A 26635-nucleotide genomic window follows, 5' to 3' on the forward strand; every position below is an offset into this window, starting at 1 on the left:
AGGAAGTTAGGTTTAAGCAACGCAACCACTTAGGTAGGGTCAGGAAACGGTCGTGGTTGATGTTACTTTCACTGACTAATGACTCACAGGACCGACGATACCGACGAGTCACATGACAAAATAAGTCAACGTTGCTTTTAGTTTCACACGGGACACGAACATCGGTCTCCTGGTTGAAATTCTTGTTTGTTTGACCCGCCCACCCTGAGCGAACTCTCGCTCTATTAATACTAGTTCACTGCTCCGACCGTCGCATAACGCCGCGGGAGGGATCACACTGGAGTTAGTTGAAAGCCCGGTTCATCACGTACTGTCGCTAAAGGTGCCTTCGTGCATCGGTTTCCGATGCCGAGGGCTTTTGACCAATCGGCAGTTTGTACACTGGTCATGCACGTGCCAGCGTAAACAGGAACCACATTGTCTACTCTGCGTTCGGTTGCTTAGTTGCAAAAAAAAAAAGAAGAACAGCAATGGTGAAAAGCAAGAGCAGATTTCTGAGCTTGGACTGATGACAAGGTGGAGCTGTTACTGACAGCAACACATGAGTATCAGGGAAGACCAATCAGAAAAGGACACGTTGGGACTGATCAAACCAAATCAGGAAGCCAACGTGGACGTCTGCGTCAGTGTTTTCAAACATCTCTGTTACTGCCCGTCCGGAGCTTTCAAACTAAAATGTGATCAGCAGTGTTTTCAAACGTCTCCGTTTTAGGGGTTCTACCACTCCAGAGTAGCGTGGACACTACGCACAAACGAAACAAAAATTCTGCGTTTTAATATGAAAACAAACTAGTGTGGATGCAGCCTCAGGATGTGGCTCATGTTATCTGTTTCTTATTCTCAAGAAATCACAAAGAGGTCAATGAACTTCCTTTGTGACAACTTCCTTAACTAGCACGTGTTGTCCATGTCCATGTGATCCATAGGGTTAGGGTTAGGGTTAGATCCATCCCACCAAACATGTCCTGTATTTGTCTCGTCTCGTGGTTGTATTTTCTCTTCTTATACTACTAATACTTCCACAGCAATCTGGGAATACAGTTTCTTTATGTGCCTGTCTTTAACATCATTTTGTTTAATGTGTTTAAAGTATTGTACATATATCAGGGTTCCTATAGCTTTAACCCTCACACTGAAGGAGTTCATGTGCATTGTCTTTGTTCACTAGGCTGAAGAGCAGAGCCTCAGAGGCCTCCCAGCTCCACCCACCAACTGATCATTACCAGCGTCAACTCAGAGACCCAAACTCCACCAACACAACACACCGCCATGACGTCACCACGGTGGACAGTGGCTTGGACTGGTTCCACTCCATCACTCCATCACTGTCGCCAGATGGTATGGCCTCGTCCATGACTACAGCAGCTCAACATACCCGGAACAGAAAACCAAACCCCAGCTGGTCAGACATGTCTCCAGTAAGCAAACAGTCACACTGTCAAAGTGAGAAGGACTGTCTGAGTAACACTGGCTCCTCATTGAACCGTGGAACTATTCCCTTTGCTTCAGAAGAAGACACCAGAAAAAGCCCAAAGGAGAGATGGAGAGATGAAACCCAGCCAAAGACACTGGGCTGTGTGTTTCAGAAAGTCTCCAAGAATCTGAGAGACAGACGAAGACAGCTGGAGCTGAATCAGCAGCATGGAGAGAGGGTGGTGTCTGCTGATAGTTTAGATACAACCTCATCAGGTGAGAAGCTAGCTCAGGATAACCTGTCCTCTGGCAGAGACAGTAGATGTGGGAAGGAAGACAAGAGGGACCAGACTGGGACTAAGAACACCAGTACTGAGCTAAAGGAACAGATGGACACTGAAGCTGAAACAGGTGAAGAGTTGCATGCAAAGTTGTCAGGTTTTATATTCAAACCAAGGAAGATGAGAGCTTCAGTCCACAACCAGCAGCTCAGCTCAGAGATCCAGACTAGTAGTAACCCCGGCAGCAGAGATCTTCACACCCACACACTTAGACCAGTTAGACATGAGGAGTCTGCTGACCCACTTACAGACACAGAGAAGAATAAAAGACAGAACCAGTACCAAAGAAAAAAGGTGAGCTGTGACAGTGGGGGGGGACAGAGTGGGTCTGGAGTCAGTATGGATCAGGATGGTTTGGCCCGAGTCGACTCAGCCACCTCCATTATAGATCCAGCACCTTCCAGGTCCACTGTGGCCTCTTCAACGCTGGATAAACTCTCCAGATTCTCATTCACCTGCTCAACTGAACCCACGACCACACCTCAAACCACAGTGGGAAACAGTCCTCCTAATGGAGTGGAAGAAAGAGATGGTGCTTTAAATCCCCCTGAACACAGTCCTTTAGTAAGGAAGATCCAAACTGTACAGGACCCGGAGCTCCCACGAAGACGGGAACACCAACACTGGACAGAGTCACCGACTAAAACCATGTCCAAGAGCAAAGCAAAGCACACAGAGGGGACTCCTGCTGCAGACCAGAGGAACAGTGTAGAGATGGTGAACAATCTGAAGAAGAGGAAGTGTTTTGAGCTGGGCCCTCCACTGAGTAGTGTTGCTGGTTCCAGGGGTCCCTTCTCTCTGTTTGACTCTGTCGCGTTCAGTAATGATGTTCTGGACACTGACTGGGACCAAGAGGTTTCAAAGAAAGCCAAAATGTGAAGTCCTAGGCTGCTGTCACCATGTGTATGTGGACAATGATGCATTCTTGATTTGCTGTGGAGACTTCTTGCCTCCTGTAGTATGAAAGTAAAGCTGTGAAATGGTTGGAGAAGTTCAGGTGTTGGTACTCTGCTCCAGCAGCTAGAGCTCCGGCTCATTCAGTAGCTGCATGCTGGCAACATGACAAGCAGCAGAAACCTAACCCTCCTCAAAGTAGTGTACCAACGTCCCCCCAGCTTAAGACAAATGCTGGTAAAGTCTGACCTCATCTCGGTTAAAAACACCACTTTCATTCATCCTCTGCCGGGGAATCATCGGCATGGTTCATGTGTACCAAATAACTACCCAATAACAGGGAAAACAATGAACGTAAGAGGCACTGCCCATGTGGTTTAGCATCTGTAGGAGAAACATAAAGAGCACTAAAGACCAGAGGCCTGTACTACGAAGCGAGTTCAACATACCCAGGGTATCTTCTTGTTATCTGGCTTCACTAACCCTAACAACAGAGATCTCACTAAACGGTTCTACGAAGCTGGTTATCAACTCGGTAAATCAACCCAGGGTTTCTCTGTCTGGTTATGAGCGCGTTCACATGAACTGGGAGGTGTTTGCAGCATCTGACCAATCACAGACATGAACAAGACTACTGACAGCAGACAGACAGGCAGAGAGAGACATTTTACAAAAGGAAGAAACTATATTAGACAAATACGAAGATGTTAAACACTTAATCCAGACTAAAAGTAACACAGTTGAAGCTGCTAAATGCAGGAAATACAGCTGGTAAAAGAAAAAACTCCTGATGTGTGAATGTGTAAATTAACAGATTTATTAATTTTACGGAACACTCAAAAGTCATATATACTCGTCTAAATATAAATAACTTTTCAGAGTGTAATAGATGAATAGATTACTCATCATTTTACACTGCGAGGGTGATGTTGCGTCTATGACTATTTAAACCTCCTTTCACCAGCTTCCCTCCTCTGTGGCGGTGTGAAACAGACTCAAGAGCAAGTAAAAAACAAAAATATATAAAAACATAATTCAAAGAGGTAAACACCCCCAGCATAAAGTCTGCCGTCCTTCCTGTATTTGTCAGTTTAAACTGTTGTTTTTAGCCTGAATTATGACTTAAACTTCTTCATATGTGTGTAATATTACCATATAATCACCGCACTGAGCTCTGATTGGTCAGTAGGAGGTGCTTTATAGACTTGGTCTCTTATCTGGAACATAACCTGCTCCGGAGCAGGTTAGCTGTTCAGCATAAGTTACCATGGTGATCTACCTCGATAAGAAGTGAACCAGCTTCGTAGTACGGAAAACCCTGAGTTAACCCTGAAGTTACCTCGATAACCGCAAATCCTGTTTCGTGGTACAGGCCTCAGGAGCTGCATCTGGACCCAGGATCAGGATCGGGATCGGGATCAGGATCAGCATCAGTGTAGCCCGGTGGCACCTGCTGGCGTCTCTCAGATTCATCATTAGATCTCCAAGAAGAGGAGACGATTTAAATCCCCTCTTACTCCAAACAGGAAGCTGCTATATCGTCACACACCTGGAGGTCTGAATCAAGAGGATGACCTCAGACATGTTCTTCTAACTACTCATCTTCCTATCTTCCTGTACATACATTTACATTGATATATTCTGACACATATTTGTAAAAATGAAAACACGTTATACAACAGGTGTCTTTTTTCATACTGTGATTGCATATAGAGAACTTATTTAAATCCAGTTATTGCACATGTATTAGATATAACCTTAATGTCATTTCATATTTTTGAATGTAGGTGATGGATTTTCTGATATATAAATGACATGTTTTTTTATCCCGCTGGTGTTTTTGATAGACTGACGGATATATGAATATGGGTACGTGTGGGTACATGTGGGTGCGGTTTCCACTTTTTCATACACTTTGACCTGATGAAGATCCAGGCAGGATGGAAACATATTGTGGATCTTTGGATTAGTGTCCGGAGGCCTGCACTACGAAGCCAGTTCAACATACTCAGGGTATCTTCTCCTTATCTGGCTTCACTAACCCTAACAACAGAGATCACGCTAAGCGGTCCTACGACGCTGGTTATCAACTCAGTAAATCAACCCAGGGTTTCCCAGTCTGGATATGAGCGCGTTCACATGAACGGGGAGGTGTCTGCAGTTCATGACCAATCACAGACATGGACAAGTCCACAGACTGCAGACAAACAGAGCGGCACATTTTACAAAAGGAAGAGCAAACTATATTAGACAAATACGAAGAAGTTAAACACATAATCAGACTAAAAGTACCACAGCTGAAGCTGCCAGATGCATGTGTGAATGCGTAAATTAACAGACTTATTAATTTAACGGAACACTCAAAAGTCAGATATAGTCTTCTAGATATAAATATCTTAACGACATGTAAAGGATGGATGGGTTACACCTCATTATGTCCATTAATAAATATGAGGTGTGTATGACTATTTCCTCCTTCTTTCAGCTGTGTCCCATCTCCGGCGGTGTGAAACAGACTCAAGACCAAGTAAAAAAATAAATATAAAAATATATTCAAAGTGGTTAACACCCACAGCATAAATCCAGCTGTCCTTCCTGTATTTGTCAGTTTAAACTGTTTCAGTCTGATTATGACGGTAACTTCTTCATATTTGTGTAATATTACCATATGATCCCCGCACTGACCTCTGATTGGTCAGTAGGATGTGCTTTTATAGAGTTGATCTCTTATCTGGAACATAACCTGCTCCGGAGCAGGTTAGCTGTTCAGCATCAGTTACCATGGTGATCTACCCCGGTAAGAAGTGATCCACCTTCGTAGGACTGAAAACCCTGAAGGGTTAACCTTGAAGTTACCTCACTAACGCCAAATCCTGCTTCGTAGTACAGACCTCTGGCAAAGTAAGAATTATGGCCAATGAGACGCTGTAGAATGTAAAAAAAAATCTAAATACATGAAAAGAAGTAATTTCCTGCATTTCCTTTGTTTTCCTATTGTACCAAAAACATGCCGAACTGTAACCCAAAAACGGAGGTACACACCGAACCGTGACTTTAGTGTGTACAGTATATATTTGACTGTAGGTACTGGCAGACTAAACACTAAACTCAGTTCCTCAATCTGTGGCATGTCACATGTTCTCATCCTGATGGGTGGATGTGTGAGGAAGTGTGTGGTTGTCTGTTCCACACTAACAGGAAGGGTTGCCTGGACACCGGCTGTTACCATGGAAAGATCATGGAAATAAAAGCCACAATTATTATGTTGTAATAGTTTCTTGAGAAGAAGAAGAAAGGCACTTTATTAATCACCGAGGGGAAATAAAAAATTGTGTTCCCTCTGTTTTATTTTACATATTACACAATACACACAGGCCTGAATACACACATATGCACAAACAGGACCTACATGCATTAATGGAGCGATGTCAGAGCAAGCAGAGCTGACAGTGCCCCGAGCAGTTGGGGGTTTGGTGCCTAGCTCAAGAGGCAATCTCAGTACTTGGTCCATAAGGACTTGAACCAGCGACCCTCCGGTTCCCAAGTCAAGTCCCTATGGACTGAGCTACTGCCAGTAGTGTCCAGTAGGACTTCACTGTGAAGAGACTGATATGAGACAGACATACATGAACTGTGACTCTGCATTAACCCATCATCAGGAGCAGCAACCGGGGCTTCTGTAGGAGCCGGGGATCGAATCGCTGACCTTGTGATTAAAGGATGACCCGCTCTCTCCCCAGAGCCACAGAGTTGATAAGCAGTTGATAGTTATTATCTAAATGGCATCTTTGAATACAAATTCTTGAGCAATATTTCTGGAAAATTACGAATAATAAACTGGTTATTCTGTAGATTTTACTTTCTATGAAAATTGGCTTGAGGTAGTGGCAAACAACGTGTGCTTGTGTTAAACTGTAGGTCCTACACTGTGTAGGTCCTACAGTGACCTACACTGTAGGACCTACACTACCAACAGAGCTGACTGCTATTTAAATGTTAACAGGCATTGCCACCATACTTCACATGTGCAGAACGGAGAGAAACAGGCATTACAGTAACAGAATCTGGACTCATATCTGATCAGCGCTGCCTAGTTTGACCGTTTGGTCGGAGATCACGAGTTTGACTAGCAGTGATTGACAACTGCTGTAGAGACTCCTCTGCTCTGATTGGTTGATTTTGTTGGGGCGCGGTAGAATCTTGTAAATGTCATGAGGAGTACAGGAGGACACAGAGGAACATGATTATTTCACAGATTACCTGTCTCATATACTACCGTCGGGATATAGTGACAGTTTTATACAAATAATAACTAATAATAATAATAATAAATCTGTGTTAATAAAGAGTGAGATGATGTCTTCATGCTGATACACTATTCCCTCATTTATTTCACAGTCCACCTCTTACACTACAGCTGAACATCTGTGATCACAGTCCCTCAGATGAACATCTGTAATCACAGTCCCTCAGATGAACATTTGTGATCTTGATGGTTTGGTTTGTTGAGACGGTGCATCTGTGAGTCTCTCCTCCTCTCCTTAATCTTGGAGATCATCAGGTGGAACATCTCTATGATGTTGAGCATCACAGAGAGGATGGCCATCGCCAACATGAAGACGATGAAGATGGTTTTCTCTGTGGGACGACTGATGAAGCAGTCCACCTGTCCAGTACAGGGGAAGTCGCTAAATGAGATCTTACTGGGCATCAGTATGAAGCCGTAGAGGAAGTACTGGCCTACAATGAAGGCCACCTCCAGCAGGACCTTAAACAGCAGCTGCATCATGTAGCTGACCAGCAGGACGCCCTTCAGCTGGACTCTGCCATGTTCATCTGAATACTTTGGAGCTTTCATCATCCAGTTGTTACCGAGTTTCAGCTGCAGGCGTCTCCTCAGCTTGTTTTCTCTGCGAATCACCAGCAGGACGTGTCCCAGATACATGAGTGTTGGAGTGGAGACGCTAAGGATCTGGAGGACCCAGAAGCGTGTGTGAGACATGGGGAAGGACTTGTCATAGCAGGCGTTTTTGCAGCCGGGACTCCTGGTGTTACAGTTCATGTTTCCTTGCTCATCTCCCCAGATGTCGTCTACGCCGGCAGCCAGGATGAAGATCCTGAAGAGGAACAGAACACTCATCCAGACCTTCCCCCCTACAGTGGAGTGGGACTGCACCTTGTCCAACAATTGAGACAGGAAGGACCACTCCCCCATGATGACAACCTACGAGAGACAAGACAAACCAAAGACATGTCCGTCCAGTCAGCGTGAGCCAGCCTTACTGTGAACAACATTGAGACAGGACATGGCAGAACTACAGTCCACATCTACCAACTCTCTCTTCTGTAGAAGAAGCGCTGCGTTTCCATCAGAAAAGATCTTTTCATTTAGGAAAATAAATAAATAATAACCAGAAGAAATTGAAAATGTAAAAAAGAAAACATGTACAGATCCTGCCAAGGCTCATGTGGTAGCAACAAGTATCACTGATTGCTAAACGGTGATTTTAAAGGTCCCACATAATAAAAAAGTGAGATTTTCATGTTTTTTTATTATAAAGCAGGCTTAAGTCCTATTAATACTGTGAAAGTATCGAAACGCTCAATCCACAGGGAAATACACACTCATTATTATCAGTATACTCAGTATTCAGAAACTCTGCATTTGAAACAAGCTGTCAGGATTTCTGTCCATTTGTGATGTCACGAATATACAATATTTAGACCCTTTACACAGATTTAAACATAAACGTTCTAAATGTGTCCCAGTTTATTCCTGGTTGCAGTGTATGTGAATGTCATCAGCTGACAGGAAGTAAACATGGACCCAAGCTGTTGCCTAGCAACGCAATTCTGTTGCAATTCTGTCAAAATGCGCTAAAATGGAGTGTTTCAGACAGAGGGTAAATACAGGCATATTCAGGCCGACAGTATGAGGAAAATAAAGGGTTTTTGAACATTACAGCATGTAAACATGTTCTAGTAGAAACACAAAATACAAGTATGAATCTGAAAATGAGCACAATATGGGACCTTTTAAGAATTTTAGAGTTTTAGAGCCTTTTGGAACATGCATCAGTTATTCAGAATATAAATGAAAGCAGCAGAACCTCTGATTGAAGAGTAACACCTAACCCTAATACACAATGATTGTATACTGTATACAGAGAATACACACTGTAAGACAACACAAGATCTACTTCTAGCGATAGACGGATTACCGTTGTATATGCCATTCATCATGTCTATATGTTTACAAATGTGTTGCCAGAAAATATGTTTTATTCTATAAGGATTTTGATTGGCTGACACCAATGCCGATATAAGCTGAGTGTAGCGTCCAGATATATTAGATGTGAAATCACATGAGGACCATGTCGGACATTTACCTCCAGTTCTAAACATATTTAATAACATTTTATAACAAGGTATTAAAACATTTTCTACCTTACGACTGTTCCTAATCAAGCTTCCATTCCTGAAGGCTGAAATAGAATCAAATAAGTAAATTCTCTATCATGGATTTCACATTTTAACTGATTAATAATTGATAGTACAATATTAACTGTGCACCCAGTAATAAGTGTTCCTACCTCAGTGAAGCCGTGTTCAGTCCCTGTACTGTCTCCGGGATCCTCTCACTTCCCTCTTATAAATCAGGCTGACATTGCAAAATCATCCGAATCCTCCCAGACCTCGCTAACCGCCCTCACACCCTAACTGTGTCAGAGTGCTGAGAAAATGACACCCATAACTGTCACCAAATCAGCTGTTCCATGAATTACCCTCCCTCCTCTAAAATGTCAAGTCACCTTGAGCAACGTGTTAAAGTTCATCAATTCATCAGCACAAATCCTTCTCATCAACTGGTCTGAGCTGCTTTAGTTGACATTGTCACACTCACTCATCATCACTCATCTTCAACCTCTTATCCGGGGTCGGGTCGTGGGGGCAACAGCTCCAGCAGGGGACCCCAAACTTCCCTTTCCCGGGCCACATTAACCAGCTCTGACTGGGGGATCCCGAGGCGTTCCCAGGCCAGATATAATCTCTCCACCTAGTCCTGGGTCTTCCCCGTGGCCTCCTCCCAGCTGGTCGTGCCTGGAACACCTCCCTAGGGAGGCGCCCAGGTGGCATCCTAACTAGATGCCCGAACCACCTCAGCTGGCTCCTTTCAACATAAAGGAGCAGCGGCTCTACTCCGAGTCCCTCACGGATGACTGAGCTTCTCACCCTATCTCTAAGGGAGACGCCAGCCACCCTCCTGAGGAATCACATTTCGGCTACTTGTACCCGCGATAGTTGACATTGTGTTTATGAAGATCACTGAAGCACAATGCTGGCTGACATTATACATGACACATACATGACATTATCGGGGCCTTCAGGTGGGTCAGGTGGGATTTATCACCTGATCCTGATCCTGATCCTGATCCTGAGGCACAGTCTTCAAGAGGGTCCTTGTCTCCACGAGAAGTGCAGTATAATTCTAAGACTACATTCATGTTAAAGCAAATAAGCACAAAGTAAACGTGCACGGGCCAGGTAGCGATCCAGCACAGAACACCTGTACCGTGCACAGAGAGATGAGACTGACCTGACAAAGGTGTGGTCACATCACAAACATGCACATTGTTTTATGATAAGAAAACATCAGAGGCTAGTTTTTATCTAGTTACGTCAGTACTTAGTGAAGAGAGCTCAACCAATTATGGATTTATGATTCATAAATGATATCAGATGATACTAGTTAACATAAACAGGTGTCTCTAAATGATCTCAATATACAATATACTGATGCCACTATATGCTGATAGCATCAGCCACATAGACTGTATATACTATTACACCATCTGCACACATACATTTACTTCACTGTGTTTGTTAACTTGAGATTGTCACAGGTTCTGGTTCTGGTTCCACCTTTCAGGGACCAGTTCAGGAACTAAATGTGGGCTCTTCTCAGGAGCTGATATTAATGTTCGGTATGTTTAGTGACGTCAGGGCCGCTGCTAGCCGTTTGTGTGCCCTAGGTGTAATTGCTTTGTGGTGCCCCCCCTCCCAAAAAAAAGAAAAATTAAATAAATAAAAACAACAAATATCTGTTTAAATATTTAAATATTTGTATTTGTAAGAAAAAAGAACTGTTCAGTTAGTCCATCAGACAGTACACATTGCACTATAGAACACACAAAACAACAACACACATACATTGTCCAAGTATTTGAAAGTGAAATCTTATTCAATAAAAGAAACCAAAGAAATATATTTGAATTATCAACGATGCTACTGTTGTTCAAATTAAATAAATATAAATATAAATAAGAAAAACAACTATACAATTAATCACACCAAACAGAAGAAAAGTTGCAAAACTTTACAAACACTGTTAAAGACAGTAGACAGTATAGACAGTATAGACAGTATAGACTTACTATACTGTCTATACTCTATATACAGTATATACAGTATAGACTGTATATACTGTCTATACTCTACATACAGTCTAGACAGTATAAACTGTCTAGACTGTCTATACTGTCTATACTGTCTATACTCTACATACAGTCTATACAGTATAGACTGTATATACAGCACTAGAGAACAGGCAGTTTCAGGAAGCTCTACAGACGCACACGTCTGCATTTCCTTGCTGCAAAATGGTTAATTAATTCATCATATGACAGCTTCTGAGTGAGTTCTGCATTGATGCTGTCACATTGATGAATGCAGGGATATTTTAATGAAGTTCTGAAAAACTTCGCTGAGCAGAGGAAACTCAGCGTCATCCCGGTGTTTGGCTTCCCTGCTCCCGACTCCTGTTCCCTTTTTAAAGGCATTTGGTTCCCTTTTGAGTTACCGTCAGGCGCAATGGAACCACCCACAGGATGATGGAGGAGGGTGGCACTATAATTAATTTTATTATTTCAAGCAAATATGTATATCTTTGTATTGCCTATAATGTCCTAATGATGCCCCCTCCGGCGTGGTGGGAGCGTCGGCGCTGAGTGACATTGATCGGGATTGGTCAAGAATGTGATGTTAAGGGTCATTGAGACTTCCTTTACAGGAACTGAACATGATGAAACCTTTTCACCAGACTCATCACTCTGGTCAGCAGCTGGAGGGAGTGAAAGGAGAAGCTGTGAGCAGCAGGCAGTCTGTAGCCTGAGTCAGTCTGACCCAACCCAGCAGCATATAACCCAGTCTCATACTGGTCAGTGTCTCACACACTCTGGCTCCTCTGGGATGGACTCATGGAAAACCAGTTCTGATATCTGAAGCCTGACAGGTGAGTACAACATGTCTTCATTTCCATTTGATTTTGTCTCAGGAGGTATTTCACTTCGCTGCGCATTTCTTTAACACAAATCAGTCACAATTACAAGTTACCGACGAAGCATATTTTAGTTACGTTTTGAGGAAGTTGACTTTATGACGAGCGTGTGTTATGTCTGTAGATTAAAGACATCGGGGCCCGTATCAAACTGTACCATGGTACAGGGCTGTTTGACTCTGGACAGGTGATGCTGTTAGGTGTGATGAGCCCTGCACGGAGGCCCACATCAATGAGCTTTCACACCAGCCCAAACAAACCGTAGGCTACTAACCGGGCAAACGGACCTGAGTTTCCTTTTAACCAAATCAAATGGTTTAATGTGTGAAAGCAACCATAGCAACCTGTTTCCCTAGCAACGGGAGTGAATGGAGAGAGAAAATAAGCATAACAAACTGTAATCTGCTCACAGGAGCAGTCGATGATGATTATCTCCTTTAATTGGTCATATATCACGGCTAGTTAGCCATACAACCCAAAGTTCTACCAAAGTTCAGTATCTCTTTAACTGTGATTAGAAGTTACTGGAGATCCAGAGCTGTATCCAGAGATATCTGTCAGTTTTACTGCTGATGAAAAGAGAAATATAAAGCTGGAGATCCTGCTGCTCTAGAGGTGTATAGGTTGTCATTCTATCATGAAGGTAAGGGCTGAAGTTTGAGCCCGAAGTCACCATGCTCCTTTTTAAAGGCACCCTTGAAAAATAAAAAATGGCTGCAACGGCCCTCAGGGGCCAAATTTGCAGCGCTCTGATATCTATCTCTATACCTTTTCATAACATATAAACCTGCCAAATGTGTTGCTTTATTGAAAATGCACAATTGTTATGGTAAACTGCCCCGCTACCATGCTCAGACCTCAGGTACCGTACCTTCTCAGACCTCAGGTACCGTACCTGCTCAGACCTCAGGTACCGCACCTGCTCAGACCTCAGGTACCGCACCTGCTCAGACCTCAGGTAACGCACCTGCTCAGACCTCAGGTACCGTACCTGCTCAGACCTCAGGTACCGTACCTGCTCAGACCACAGGTACCGTACCTGCTCAGACCTCAGGTACCAGGAGCCTGCTTAGCTCCATGTTGCTGATTGGTTTCTTTCTCAGTACACCAGGTCTGAAACCAGCCAACGGACCACAGTCTGTTTAACGAGCCAGCCTCGTTTCTGCACTTTAACAGCTCTTCAGTTTTCCTCTCCTTTCTTTCTATCTTCCTCCTCCATCCTGTCCTTCTGTTTCCACCACTCATCAACGCTGAGCCCACCCAGGAAATCAAAATCAGTTTGTCTTCCGCAGTAAACTCATGTAATGCAGAACAGGAACAATGACTGTACAGTATGTCAGTGGCCATGTTATAATCTGTGTTATAATCTGTAGCAAAATGTCTAATTCATAACATGGTGTTCCAGAGATGTTTCTCCCTCCCTCGTCTACCAGCTGCACATTTCCTCCATGTTTCACTCATTTTCCTTTTTGTGTCTTGTGACTTGAAAAACAAAATGACACAGGCTTTTATAGATGACACCACACTGACAAAAGGTAATGTTATGGCAGATCCTTGTGCCTGATTTGCTATTATATACCGTATCATGTGAGGAGCTCTTAAAGCTTACTGCTGACCTATCAATAAAGGCTGCAGTGGTAGACCCACTGACACCAGTCTCTAAAGAACTGTACCGGTTGAGAAGCTCTTTAGAGAAGTTGGTGCTCTCAGATGGATGGATGGCTCCGTACAGGTAGATAAGGACGTTTAAATACAGCTTTATATGACAGGAATTCTAAGCTGTTTTCTGACTTTCCCTTTCACACACACCTAGATTCTGACAGATCAGTTGTTTTTATTTTCAGTTATGTTTGTTTAATGCAAACACTTCTTATTTCATTATCTCTGTATTTAATAAGGTCTTATCTTTAATAAGGTTTCATCTTTAATAAGGTCTTATCTTTTGTAAGGTCTTATCTTTAGTAAGGTAATTTCTTTAGTAAGGTCTTATCTTTCATAAGGTCCCATCTTTAATAAGGTCTCATCTTTAATAAGGTTTTATCTTTAGTAAGGTCTTATCTTTAGTAAGGTCTTATCTTTAATAAGGTCTTATCTTTAGTAAGGTCTTATCTTTAATAAGGTCTCATCTTTAATAAGGTTTTATCTTTTGTAAGGTCTTATCTTTAGTAAGGTCTTATCTTTAGTAAGGTCTTATCTTTAATAAGGTCTCATCTTTAATAAGGTTTTATCTTTTGTAAGGTCTTATCTTTAGTAAGGTAATTTCTTTAGTAAGGTAATTTCTTTAGTAAGGTCTTATCTTTAGTAAGGTCTTATCTTTAATAAGGTCTCATCTTTAATAAGGTTTCATCTTTAATAAGGTTTTATCTTTAGTAAGGTCTTATCTTTAGTAAGGTCTTATCTTTAATAAGGTTTTATCTTTAGTAAGGTCTTATCTTTAATAAGGTCTCATCTTTAATAAGGTTTCATCTTTAATAAGGTTTTATCTTTTGTAAGGTCTTATCTTTAGTAAGGTAATTTCTTTAGTAAGGTCTTATCTTTAATAAGGTTTCATCTTTAATAAGGTTTTATCTTTCATAAGGTCTCATCTTTAATAAGGTCTTATCTTTAATAAGGTTTCATCTTTAATAAGGTCTTATCTTTTGTAAGGTCTTATCTTTAATAAGGTTTCATCTTTAATAAGGTTTTATCTTTAGTAAGGTCTTATCTTTAATAAGGTTTTATCTTTAGTAAGGTCTTATCTTTAATAAGGTCTCATCTTTAATAAGGTTTCATCTTTAATAAGGTTTTATCTTTTGTAAGGTCTTATCTTTAGTAAGGTAATTTCTTTAGTAAGGTCTTATCTTTAATAAGGTTTCATCTTTAATAAGGTTTTATCTTTAGTAAGGTCTTATCTTTAGTAAGGTCTTATCTTTAGTAAGGTCTTATCTTTAATAAGGTCTCATCTTTAATAAGGTCTTATCTTTAGTAAGGTCTTATCTTTAGTAAGGTCTTATCTTTAATAAGGTCTCATCTTTAATAAGGTTTCATCTTTAATAAGGTTTTATCTTTAGTAAGGTCTTATCTTTAGTAAGGTCTTATCTTTAATAAGGTCTCATCTTTAATAAGGTTTTATCTTTAGTAAGGTCTTATCTTTAGTAAGGTCTTATCTTTAATAAGGTCTCATCTTTAATAAGGTTTTATCTTTTGTAAGGTCTTATCTTTAGTAAGGTCTTATCTTTAGTAAGGTCTTATCTTTAGTAAGGTCTCATCTTTAATAAGGTCTTATCTTTAGTAAGCTCTTATCTTTAGTAAGGTATTATCTTTAGTAAGGTCTTATCTTTAGTAAGCTCTTATCTTTAGTAAGGTCTTATCTTTAGTAAGGTCTTATCTTTAGTAAGCTCTTATCTTGGGAGGAATCGCAGACATCTTGATGAATAAACGATCATCTTTGTACTCGTCTCATTCAACTGTAGGTTTGATGTGTGTGTGTTTCTCCTCTGCTTCAGACATTAGCTTCCAGCCATGGGGGACTGGTCTTACATGTCCTCACTGCTGGACAAGGTCCAGTCTCACTCCACCGTGATAGGGAAGATCTGGATGAGCGTCCTCTTCCTGTTCAGGATCTTTGTCCTGGGTGCTGCTGTGGACAAAGTCTGGGGGGATGAGGTGTCAGAGTTCTACTGTGACAGCCTGGAACCAGGATGTGAACACGCCTGCTACAACTGGATGTTCCCAATGTCCTACATTCATTACTGGGTCCTGCAGATCATCTTTGTGTCAACACCCACCCTAGTCTACCTGGGCCACGCTGTCCACACAATCCACAAGGACAAGAGGAGGACGGAGAAGCTGCGTGACAGCACCGGTGGAACTGTCTTGAAGAAGCCCAAGTATACTGATGACAGAGGGAAGGTGAAGATAACAGGGGTCCTCTTCTGCACTTACATGACCCAGCTGGTCTTCAAGATCCTCCTGGAGGTGGGATTCACTGTGGCTCAGTTTTACATCTTTGGCCCTGTGATCATGGTGGCCCACTTCCACTGTACTATGTCTCCACCTTGTGCCCGTCACAGTGGCGCGTTGTGTTACATTTCTCGTCCCACAGAGAAAACCATTTTTGTCTTCTTCATGCTCGTAGTTTCAGGCGTTTCAGTGCTCCTCAACATCCTGGAGATCATCTACCTGATCTGTAAAAAGAGCAGAGACACCAGGAAACAGCGTCAAGCTCAGCAGCATATGCTCAGCTCACAGCAGGGCCCGTCCCACCCAGGCTGGGGGGGCATGAGCAACCGGTATGGAGGCGTCCCAATGCTGCCTCTGCCGACGGCGGCTCTGACAGGCCTCCGCAGCGATGACCAACACATGGAGTCTGTCAGTAAAGAGAAGGACACCTGATACATGAATGACACTCTGTACAGGTGATATACGATCAACAGCTGGTTCTTGATTGAATTATTAAATGTACTGTGCCTCAGGATGATAACGTTTATAATTTACTGTGTTAAAGTCTCAACTGAATGTGTGAATAAAACACTGTGATGGTCACTGTGTCACACATCTACTGTTCCACTGGTCATTCTTCAGCAAAGGTCATAGAGGTCAGTCTGTTATCATGCGTACCAGAGCTGTAATGTCCTATTTGTATTGACAATATGAGTCCCATTGTGCTGCAATGAATGTCTACATTTTATAATAGCAACTGATCATAAACCATTAGCTTACTTCTGAACTAATCACTTAAATATATGTTTGAATTATTAGTAAATAATTGAGTGTGCCATTAAACTGTTGGAAGTCATTTTTAAAGCAGCTGCTCTGATGTTGTAAATCAGGGGTGCACACACTTTTTCAGCATGCGAGCTACTTATAAAATGACCCAAGTCAAAATGATCTACCTACTATAAAAATGCAAAACATATATTTATTTATAAATATATTGAGTATTCTTTATATGTACAATATATGTTGGTGTACCTTGCATAACTGCATGAACCCATATTGTACAATATAATTGTACATTTTTTGTCATTACCTTACTCTGATGACTTGCACTGAATGGAATCAGCCAGGGATGCATAGTCCGGACAGTAGCTGCTGATAGCCAGCCTCAAGCACACTTCCAAATGATCATCAGTCAAGGTGGAACGGTATTTGGACTTAATAATCTTCATATGGGAAAAGGCTGACTCGCATAAATAAGTGGAGCCGAATAATGCAGTCAAGGAGGTAGCACATTTCCTCATGTTGAGGTACTTTTCCTCTGTGAGTAAGTTCCAGAACTGTCCATGAGCCCTGGACTTAAGCTGAATGTCAGCTTGTAGTGTCAAAATCTCATCCTCCACTCCAGATGAGTTCAGGTGAAACAGTGTTGCAATTTTTGATGCAAGTGAATCAGCCTCAGCATCTTCCCGAAAAGGGTAGCACATGAATGTAGCGACTGGCTCCAGTAAAACAAAGTCTTGAAAGCGTCTGTCAAACTCTGACAGACAGTTCTCAATCTGCTCTGATAGGCTGACGTCTATTTTTATTTTATTTTTTTAATGCCATGCGATCTACCCACACTACCTTTGCGATCGACCGGTAGATCGCGATGGACGTATTGGGCACCCCTGTTGTAAATGGTCGTAGCCAAATCCAAGGTCATTGTAGGCCTAAAATAAAGAAATAATAAACAATTCTATACATTACAGAACAGGTCATACACAGGATTTGCACATTGTGCAAATATATATTGTATAATAATTATATAAGTCATGAGTGTAGTACTGAGGTAGAATAGTGACTCCTGGGGATATCTACAGGGGTTATAGTGCACAATCTTGTTTTATTTGACATTATAGTATTGAATTTATTTTTATATTGATATTTTGAATGATGTGGTGATCCTGTGGAGTCTTATTTTAGTAAGAACACACTTGAAATAAATTGGACATTATTCACTAATATCCACCATGGTGGATATTCTCTAGTGACTCACACCTGGTGTCTTGTGTGACCAAGTTTTTAAAAGTTCAATGTATCCGTGTTTTTGCAACGAGTGACTAACAGGGAAGTGCGCAGCAGCCCCTTCTATGTGGCTGTCTGGTTGTACAGCACATTTACTTCACGGTTCCAATGGAGCTAAAAACCCGTTTGACTTCCATCTGAGTGGTGAGACTCTGAGGGGATGCTAATACTGACCTGTGAGTAGGCTGATGGGCATCAACTTTAGAAGGTGATAATATGTCCGGGGGGTCTGTCAGCTTGTTATGGACCTTAAAGTGATCCTGGATCCAGCATTATATGAAATTACATCTGTTGTTATCATGCCCAGCTAAACAGTGTGGTGACCACCATGTGACTGCTCACTGTTGAATTAGTTCCCCTACCGAAATAAATCAATCAATCAATCAAAAGAGTCCCACATGTAGAGTAAGCAGCCATGAGTCAGGCTCTCCTTCTCTTCAGGAGCTCTGAGTTGAAGAGATTTCTGTGGCTGAATGAGCAGAGTGATGCCACTCAATGAGACTTCTGATGTGCTTGGCTGGCAACACTGGAGCAAACCCATAGATTAGTAGTAGCAGGCCCTATCTTTATACTGAACATGTTCATGAACGCAGACACCAGGGCTAATAGGCCTAGTAGTTATCTGACCGTCTTCTACCCATGGATCATGGATGGATGGCTTCTACCTGAGACAGCAGACAGCAGACAGGCAGGCGGCCTCACGTTGCTCCTGCAGAGGCGCTGTCTGCTGTCTGCTGTCTGCTGCCTGTGGCTGCATGTCTGCGGCGGGGTCGTGTCTAGAAGGGAACTCCTAAGCTGCGACTCTTGCGAGTGCTTTTGCATGTTGGGGGTTACCTTCTAGACACCACCGTGCGGCGGCGTGTCAGCCGGAAGCCCGCCCACCATGCAGCCATGGCCGCTGCTGGATGAGAAACAAGTGCGCAGTAACAGCACGGCACGGCACGGCACGGCACGGCCGAGGGGGCTCTCCACGGGGCTGGACACCGCACAACCTGGACTACCACATATTACTGACCTTCTTTACCAACAAGCATGACGGAGACTGGCATCAACCCGTTCTCCGGGTCGAAGCAGGTAGGAGGCCGGCTGAGGTTCCACCATGCTAACATTAGCTCTGAGGCTACACCATGCTAACATTAGCTCTGAGGCTACACCATGCTAACATTAGCTCTGAGGCTACACCATGCTAACATTAGCTCTGAGGCTACACCATGCTAACATTAGCTCTGAGGCTACACCATGCTAACATTAGCTCTGAGGCTACACCATGCTAACATTAACTCTGAGGTTACACCATGCTAACATTAGCTCTGAGGCTAAACCATGCTAACATTAGCTCTGAGGTTACACCATGCTAACATTAGCTCTGAGGCTACACCATGCTAACATTAGCTCTGAGGCTACACCATGCTAACATTAGCTCTGAGGTTCAACCATGCTAACATTAGCTCTGAGGTTCAACCATGCTAACATTAGCTCTGAGGTTCAACCATGCTAACATTAGCTCTGAGGCTACACCATGCTAACATTAGCTCTGAGGTTCAACCATGCTAACATTAGCTCTGGGGCTACACCATGCTAACATTAGCTCTGAGGCTACACCATGCTAACATTAGCTCTGAGGCTACACCATGCTAACATTAGCTCTGAGGTTACACCATGCTAACATTAGCTCTGAGGCTACACCATGCTAACATTAGCTCTGGGGCTACACCATGCTAACATTAGCTCTGAGGCTACACCATGCTAACATTAGCTCTGAGGCTACACCATGCTAACATTAGCTCTGAGGCTACACCATGCTAACATTAGCTCTGAGGTTCAACCATGCTAACATTAGCTCTGAGGTTCAACCATGCTAACATTAGCTCTGGGGCTACACCATGCTAACATTAGCTCTGAGGCTACACCATGCTAACATTAGCTCTGAGGTTACACCATGCTAACATTAGCTCTGAGGTTACACCATGCTAACAATAGCTCTGAGGCTACACCATGCTAACATTAGCTCTGGGGCTACACCATGCTAACATTAGCTCTGAGGCTACACCATGCTAACATTAGCTCTGAGGTTCAACCATGCTAACATTAGCTCTGAGGTTCAACCATGCTAACATTAGCTCTGAGGTTACACCATGCTAACATTAGCTCTGAGGTTCAACCATGCTAACATTAGCTCTGAGGCTACACCATGCTAACATTAGCTCTGAGGTTACACCATGCTAACATTAGCTCTGAGGTTCAACCATGCTAACATTAGCTCTGAGGCTACACCATGCTAACATTAGCTCTGAGGCTACACCATGCTAACATTAGCTCTGAGGCTACACCATGCTAACATTAGCTCTGAGGTTCAACCATGTTAACATTAGCTCTGAGGCTACACCATGCTAACATTAGCTCTGAGGTTCAACTATGCTAACATTAGCTCTGAGGCTACACCATGCTAACATTAGCTTAGCTAAACCATGCTAACATTAGCTTAGCTCAACCATGCTAACATTAGCTTAGCTCAACCATGCTAACATGCTAACATTAGCTCTGAGATTCAACCATGCTAACATTAGGTTAACTAGTGTTGTTGCTGCTAGTCTGATGTTCCGTTTGAGGGCAGGAAGTGAACTCAGTGAAGGAATATTGACGAGTTGCACTACTGGTATATCAGACTAGTTAACGTCATTCAGCCTCTGGAAATGAGTTAGCTTAGCATTAAGGGTTAGCTTAGCATTAACGGTATTTAGAAATGCCGGCCAGCTTGTTAATGTTGTCGCAAAGTGACGTTAACGTTAGTTAATCAGTGCAATAGTCAGTGACGCACTCAGACAGTCACTCTGGTCGGTGTTTAATATTCACTTTAAGTAACTAACGTTACATGTGAAAGCCCCACAACTCTCTGTGTGTGTGTGTGTGTGTGTGTGTGTGTGTGTGTGTGTAACGTCATTTATGAACTCTGTTCAGGCTAGCGTTGTTTCTATATTTTTTTTATACTTTCCTGTCAGCTTCATTGACTTCATCTTATCTGCCGTCTACGTAACTACCGTTAACTACCGTTAACTACCGTTAGCTATTAGCTAACCTTAACGTCTGAGCCTTTACTGTTCACTTCCACTGTCCACCTGTTCAACCAGTATCTTCGGTTTAAAGCCACATCATGCATTTACTAAACTGCTTCTTTCCTATTGAGGCCATCATACTATCAGTCATTGCTGCTGTCTGTTGAACTGTTAGTAGCATCACAACAACACAGGGACGCTTAGCTACGGCTCAGTCAGGTATTGAGCTATGAAAGAGCTGTACAGAGTAGTAGTAGTGGTAGTAATAGTAGTTGTAGTAATTGTAGTAGTATGAACCAGTCTGTTTTACTTAATGCAACACATAATGCAGAATGAAATGTGCGCTGTAGTGTTTCTCCTCTGTGGGCTCATGAGGACTGCTCTGTTTTCAGACATACTTGTATGATACATTTTAATATACAAAGTGATCTGCAAGACTGATGTTTACACAATCCACCCGGACCTCCTCCTGTGCTCTCAACTAAATCCATTCACATCGGTGGAACCAGGCGTTGTCATTAAGACTTTATTTCAGATTCTGTTTCTTATAGAATCATGGTTCCAGTTTAAGGAAAGAAATCAGAATGTGTTGAAAGCAGATTTACATACAGCCTTTAACAGTCATTTGTCCCATGACTTGGGCTCAAAGATGAGCTAAAGAAAGAAATAACATATTCTCTAGCTGATTCTGTAGCAGTAGGACTCAGTGTGGATCTATAAAAACACAGTTTTATTCCATGTTGCAGGAAATGCTCTGTCATGATAGACATGTGAGTAATGTGTAACTGCTGATGTAAATAAACACATTAGCTTTCAGGAAGTAGGATTAAAGATCACGTTTGTTTTTATTAATCTGGAACCAGCTCAAGGTCACAGCCGGTTTTCAGTTTCTGCTTGTGATAACTTGGAGTACTGTCTATTTGCTATGCCCACGAGTCCTTTGGGGTATAAAATGTGCGCATGGCTCAGAAAAGGTTGCTAGATACAGCAACAGCACACATCAGTGGCTCCATGGATGGAACGGTGTGCTTACTGTACTGACTGACCCATGTTTCTCTCTACAGAACAGTAAGATGTTCCACTACAGCAACGACAGCAGCCTTGGTGGACCTCAGCTGACGTCTGTCCCATGCTCCAGTGCCAACCTCTGCTCCTTCACCCCCACTGGGTCCCTGCTGGACAGGAAGGTGGTGGGGGCCCCCTCTGCAGAAGACCTGTTCCGACGCCGTCACTCAGTCAGCCTCCCCGATGCAACGTTCAGCCAGAACCAATTTGTCAACAGCCTTAAGATGGATCCCTCGGTGTTGTTGGGTAGCAGCTGCAGCAACAACAAGGAGAACCATTTCCGAGAGCGCTCCTACTCCGAGCTGGGGGACGGGCTGTGTGTGGGTGGAAGCAGCCAAGTCAACTCGAGTCGCTATAAGACGGAGCTGTGCAGGCCCTTTGAGGAAAACGGCACCTGTAAATACGGCGATAAGTGCCAGTTCGCCCACGGCATGCATGAGCTGCGCAGCCTGAGCCGTCACCCAAAGTACAAGACCGAGCTGTGCCGCACCTTCCACACCATCGGTTTCTGCCCGTATGGCCCTCGATGCCACTTTATCCACAACGCAGAGGAGCGCCGTGGGCCCCCTCCGCTCTCCGCCTTCAACAAGATGGAGCGCCCTCGGCTGCAGCACAGCTTCAGCTTCGCCGGCTTCTCCAGCTCCGATGGCCAGCAGGACAGCCCCACCTCCGTCACACCTCCACCCGTGTTCTCCACCGAAGACTTGACGGAGTGGCAGGCCAGCCCCTTCACTTACTCCAGCCAGGAGCTCGCCAGCCTGTTTGGCCCCAGCTTAGGGCCTCCACCCGTGTCTGAGCCTCAGGGTCCGACCCCACCCTCCCCGACCACTCCCTGCTTTTTCCAGCCCACATCAGAGAGATCCCCCAGCCCCCCAGACTCGCTGTCTGACCAGGAGGGCTACCAGAGCAGCCTGGGCAGTCAGAGCGGCTCTGAGTCCCCCCTCCTGGATGCGTCCCGTCGCCTTCCCATCTTCAGCAGGCTCTCTGTCTCTGATGATTGAGGTGTGAAGAGAGAGAGGGAGATGGAGACCGTTCACTTCCCTAACTCCCTCCTCGTCGTCTGAGCCCTGATTACAGGAGAAGCATTGTTGTAGCCAGCGAGTCCCATCACAAATCCAGATCAAGTATCTTCCAATATTCTGAACAGTTGGTAAACCAGAATCTGATCCACGTACAGGCCCTGCACTTTTGCCATGGTGGGATGAAGGGGAATCCTTGTGTAAAGTAGTTTAATATGTCTTGTTATGGGCAGTAGGTGTAGCTGTGTGTGGTCAGTACAGGGTGTCTCTGTGCCTCAACCTCGACACCTCCTAGTGGCTTGTGTCATCTCTTGTTCAGTAAAGGATCATCAGTAAGAGAAAGTGTAGACAGTAAGATTGTAAAAGTGCCTTGGAGTGTATTCATGTGAAGCCAACAGTAAGCCTAGACCTTCCTTTTCCCTTCTAACCAGGCCCAGCCTCCTGTCCTCTCACCCCTAACCCCAACCCATGGTGAGAGGCTGGATGCCGCTGCTATGTACCTTGTAATATTCAGCTGGTTGGTCACTTAGCATTGTCGGTTTGCTCACCACAGACTTGTTATTTTAAAACAGCCAACATAAGAGTTTTGAATCCACACGTCTTTGAATGGGATTCAAAATGGGTCATTTCCCCCAGATTAGCAGCAAACCTGTTCTCTCACTTACTTCTAGTGGCATTTCAATTTGTCCAGGTTTGGAGACATATCTGTCTCTATCTTAGTACAGTGGAGGTGGGTGAAATCAGCATTAAAGAGTTCCATTTAAATCCATTCAACAGCAGCACTGTGTCACTCTGCATCATCCACACACACTAGTTCTTAAAAGGAGATGACAGCTGTTCACACTGAGGTCAGTGGAGTAACAGCGCAACAGGAACTCTGGATTTAAAATCAGGTTTCTGCCAACTATTTCCCAAGGAAGAAGGAAAGGGAGAAATGCTTTTTAATTTGTTATTGGGTGAACTGACTCTTGTTCCTGCTGTTAATTCATTCATTCATTCATTCATTCATTCATTCATTCATTATTTCGCCTCGTTGATCTTTAGATTTCAAACTGTATTGCAACGTTTGAGCATCCGATCATTGTCCCCCAGAGATCAGTTCTCTGTCAGCTCACTGAAATCAATGCACTCCTGTTGATTCCACCATGATTATTATTATTATTATTATTATTATTATTATTATTGTCTAGTTTATTTCCTAAAGCCTTCTGAGTAAGGGCTTTGGCTGTCACTGCTTATTTATCAAAATGTATTTATTGCTGATCTTAAGCATTTTTATTTCATATTTATCTGGTTAATGAAACAATAGAATATATATTTTCTTTTATGTGAAATTATGATCTTTCGTATTAATTGCCAGATTGTGAAGAGCTGTTTGTTATTTTTTTTCACAGTTAATATATTATACTGCAATGCCACGTGTTGTAACACTTGATTTCTTTTGAAAGTGAATCACAAATGTTCCTCATTAGTATTTATTGTTTGGACTGCAGGTTGAGCCTCTGCTGCAGCCTCAGGGTCAAAGTCAGGGTTTCAGTGCATGCTAGAGGAGGGGGGGAGGGGAGACTGCAGCTGCCATAATCAAGTTCAAATGATGAAAAAAGCTAAATCCAGTTATTGCAAACTAATCAGGTAACTAAGCTAGTAGCATCCAGGTGTTCAGGGTGTGTGCAGGTGGTCTTTATGGAGATGATCCGCTGTATCTGTCTGCAGCGACTCACCTCTCCATCTTTCCCCGCTCTATTTTTGCCAGAGCAGCTCGTCACATTCACGGTGAATGTATATGACTGCCCATATTTATTAGCAATTGAAATTAATTTGAAGGCCTTTCAACCATGTTTGGAAATTGCACTAAACTGTTTGGAGAAAATATTTTAGTATTCTTCAGATACAGAAACATTCAGTGGTTTTAGACCTCCATCCTTCAAGTATACCAATGTCACTACAGAGCATCTGCATAAATAATAATGACCGTGACTATTCTATAATATAGATCTAGTGAAGTTCTAACCTGTTTACTCTCCTACCTGCATCTCCAGATGGAAATGCCACGCACTAACCATAGCTTCCTGTCATCCCTGCTCCAGCTCCTGCTTTCAGTCTCCTCATGTCAGTGTCTTTTACTGGCATTCATTCTCATTTCTTCATCAGTCACTGAATCAGTTTAACTGTGTGACTAAAGCATTATTGGGTCTTCTTATGAAAAGCTGGTGGAAGCATGCCTGTCCCTCAGTACCACGCACAGACTTCTAGCACTTTGAGTCATCACAGTGATGTTTGACCACTGTTTTCCATGAAAGTGCCTTTAAATACATTCCAGGTCTCCCACATGTTGTGCCTTCATATTTTTCTATAACGGAGCAGATACAAGCCTGAATGTGTTCCTCTGGGTTATTGACACATGAGAAGCACCTGCTGAATGTATTACTACAGTAATTACTTTGTTCATGGTTTACTTTGTAATTACAGATTGCAGTTAAAACCAATAAAACATGTATTTCTATTGAATGGGTGAGTAACTTTCTATGAATGAATTGGGTGACGCTGCAGTGTTTGCCCTCATCAGAGTCATTAGAGTAAAGAACTTTAGATCCAAAGTTCTGCTGGTTTCATGTTTTGAAATTAAAAGCTAAATAAAGGTGGTGGAGGGAAAGCAGATAGTGTCCTATCATCAGCCCACAGCTTCAGTAGTAGTAGTTAGCCATGTTGAAATACCCCCTCCCACACACACTCTCAAGACATGCACGTACCAGCAGGTTTTGTGACATCACAAGTTGGGAGGATTTAGTCCGATATGCAACATGCACACTGAGAATGGCCATCTAACCCTAACCGTTGAGCAGATATCAGTGTTCAACTAGTTGTTTGAACTTTTCTGTGGTAAAACCACATCAGACACAACTGATTATTCAAAGCAGTATGTGTCTCAACATGTCGGAGGGGATCTTTAATGAAAGAGAGAAGTAGATGAGTGGAGGCTCAGTGGCTCAGAGAGGTGTCTAATGCTGCTGACCCCCGTCATCTCCTTCAGAACTGAGGAGAAAATACACGGCAGGAATATCTGGAACATTGGACATTTATTAGCTGCTGAGTGGGGTACTGTAGACCAAGACAAATCCAACTCTGTTATCCTGTATTTATCAGGGAGCACATGAACATCAGCCTTTGAAAACACTAACCATGAGAAGCCCGGGGCGCTGCATACCTCGTCCCTGCTTGGCTGTAAATAAATATTGGCAAACAATGTGGTTTTAAAATGAATGTATAAATGATTCCAGTCAGATGGAATTACAGCCCATAATAGAGCTGTGTAGCATTGTTTCTCCATGACGTCATGCTGAGTGGTGTGGAGAGGAGCAGCAGAATATCACGTCAGTCACAACACATCTGTTTCTCTATTAAGTTCATTGTTGAAGAGTGTTCCCATGACTACTGTTCTCCCACAGGAAAAGGTCACCTCTGCAACTCCTCTAAATATTGGATGAGACAGACGGAGTTTTTGGGGCTAACTTCCTAAACATTGCTAAA

General features: G+C 43.0%; 4 protein-coding genes across 7 annotated transcripts in view; 3 read left to right on the top strand and 1 right to left on the bottom strand.

Annotated features, from left to right (window-relative positions):
* The window catches only part of mcm9 (minichromosome maintenance 9 homologous recombination repair factor), a 46504-nt gene extending 40566 nt beyond the window's left edge, over positions 1-5938 (top strand). For all 4 annotated transcript variants that reach the window (XM_074615450.1, XM_074615447.1, XM_074615449.1 and 1 more), the window contains one exon: positions 1169-5938. In XM_074615450.1, coding sequence (XP_074471551.1) covers positions 1169-2633 — 1465 coding nt within the window. In that variant the 3' untranslated portion in view covers positions 2634-5938. The remainder of the gene's footprint in view (positions 1-1168) is intronic.
* A 42-nt stretch (positions 5939-5980) lies between these two features.
* LOC141756041 (gap junction Cx32.2 protein-like) lies at positions 5981-9400 on the bottom strand. The gene is made up of 2 exons (XM_074615474.1): positions 9242-9400; positions 5981-7872 (listed from the first exon to the last, which is right to left on the bottom strand). The coding sequence occupies exon 2, from the start codon at positions 7861-7863 to the stop codon at positions 7108-7110; it is 756 nt and encodes a 251-aa protein (XP_074471575.1). The 5' UTR covers positions 7864-7872; positions 9242-9400; the 3' UTR covers positions 5981-7107.
* Positions 9401-11760: 2360 nt separating this feature from the next.
* Positions 11761-16521, top strand: LOC141756040 (gap junction Cx32.2 protein-like). The gene is made up of 2 exons (XM_074615473.1): positions 11761-11940; positions 15471-16521. Exon 2 carries the CDS (start codon positions 15487-15489, stop codon positions 16357-16359), a length of 873 nt encoding a protein of 290 aa, XP_074471574.1. The 5' UTR covers positions 11761-11940; positions 15471-15486; the 3' UTR covers positions 16360-16521.
* A 2195-nt stretch (positions 16522-18716) lies between these two features.
* On the top strand, positions 18717-25615 carry zfp36l1b (zinc finger protein 36, C3H type-like 1b). Its single transcript, XM_074615469.1, has 2 exons — positions 18717-19044; positions 22088-25615. The coding sequence occupies exons 1-2, from the start codon at positions 19003-19005 to the stop codon at positions 23087-23089; spliced, it is 1044 nt and encodes a 347-aa protein (XP_074471570.1). The 5' UTR covers positions 18717-19002; the 3' UTR covers positions 23090-25615.
* Positions 25616-26635: the final 1020 nt, after the last annotated feature.

The sequence above is a fragment of the Sebastes fasciatus genome, chromosome 18, assembly GCF_043250625.1.
Source record: "Sebastes fasciatus isolate fSebFas1 chromosome 18, fSebFas1.pri, whole genome shotgun sequence".
Taxonomy (NCBI): domain Eukaryota; kingdom Metazoa; phylum Chordata; class Actinopteri; order Perciformes; family Sebastidae; genus Sebastes; species Sebastes fasciatus.

Coding starts and splice junctions, on each gene's coding strand:
- zfp36l1b (XM_074615469.1), top strand. CDS start 19,003: ATGACGGAGACTGGCATCAACCCGTTCTCCGGGTCGAAGCAG. Junction 19,045..22,087: donor CGTTCTCCGGGTCGAAGCAG/GTAGGAGGCCGG, acceptor TTCTCTCTACAG/AACAGTAAGATGTTCCACTA.
- LOC141756040 (XM_074615473.1), top strand. CDS start 15,487: ATGGGGGACTGGTCTTACATGTCCTCACTGCTGGACAAGGTCCAGTCT.
- LOC141756041 (XM_074615474.1), bottom strand. CDS start 7,863: ATGGGGGAGTGGTCCTTCCTGTCTCAATTGTTGGACAAGGTGCAGTCC.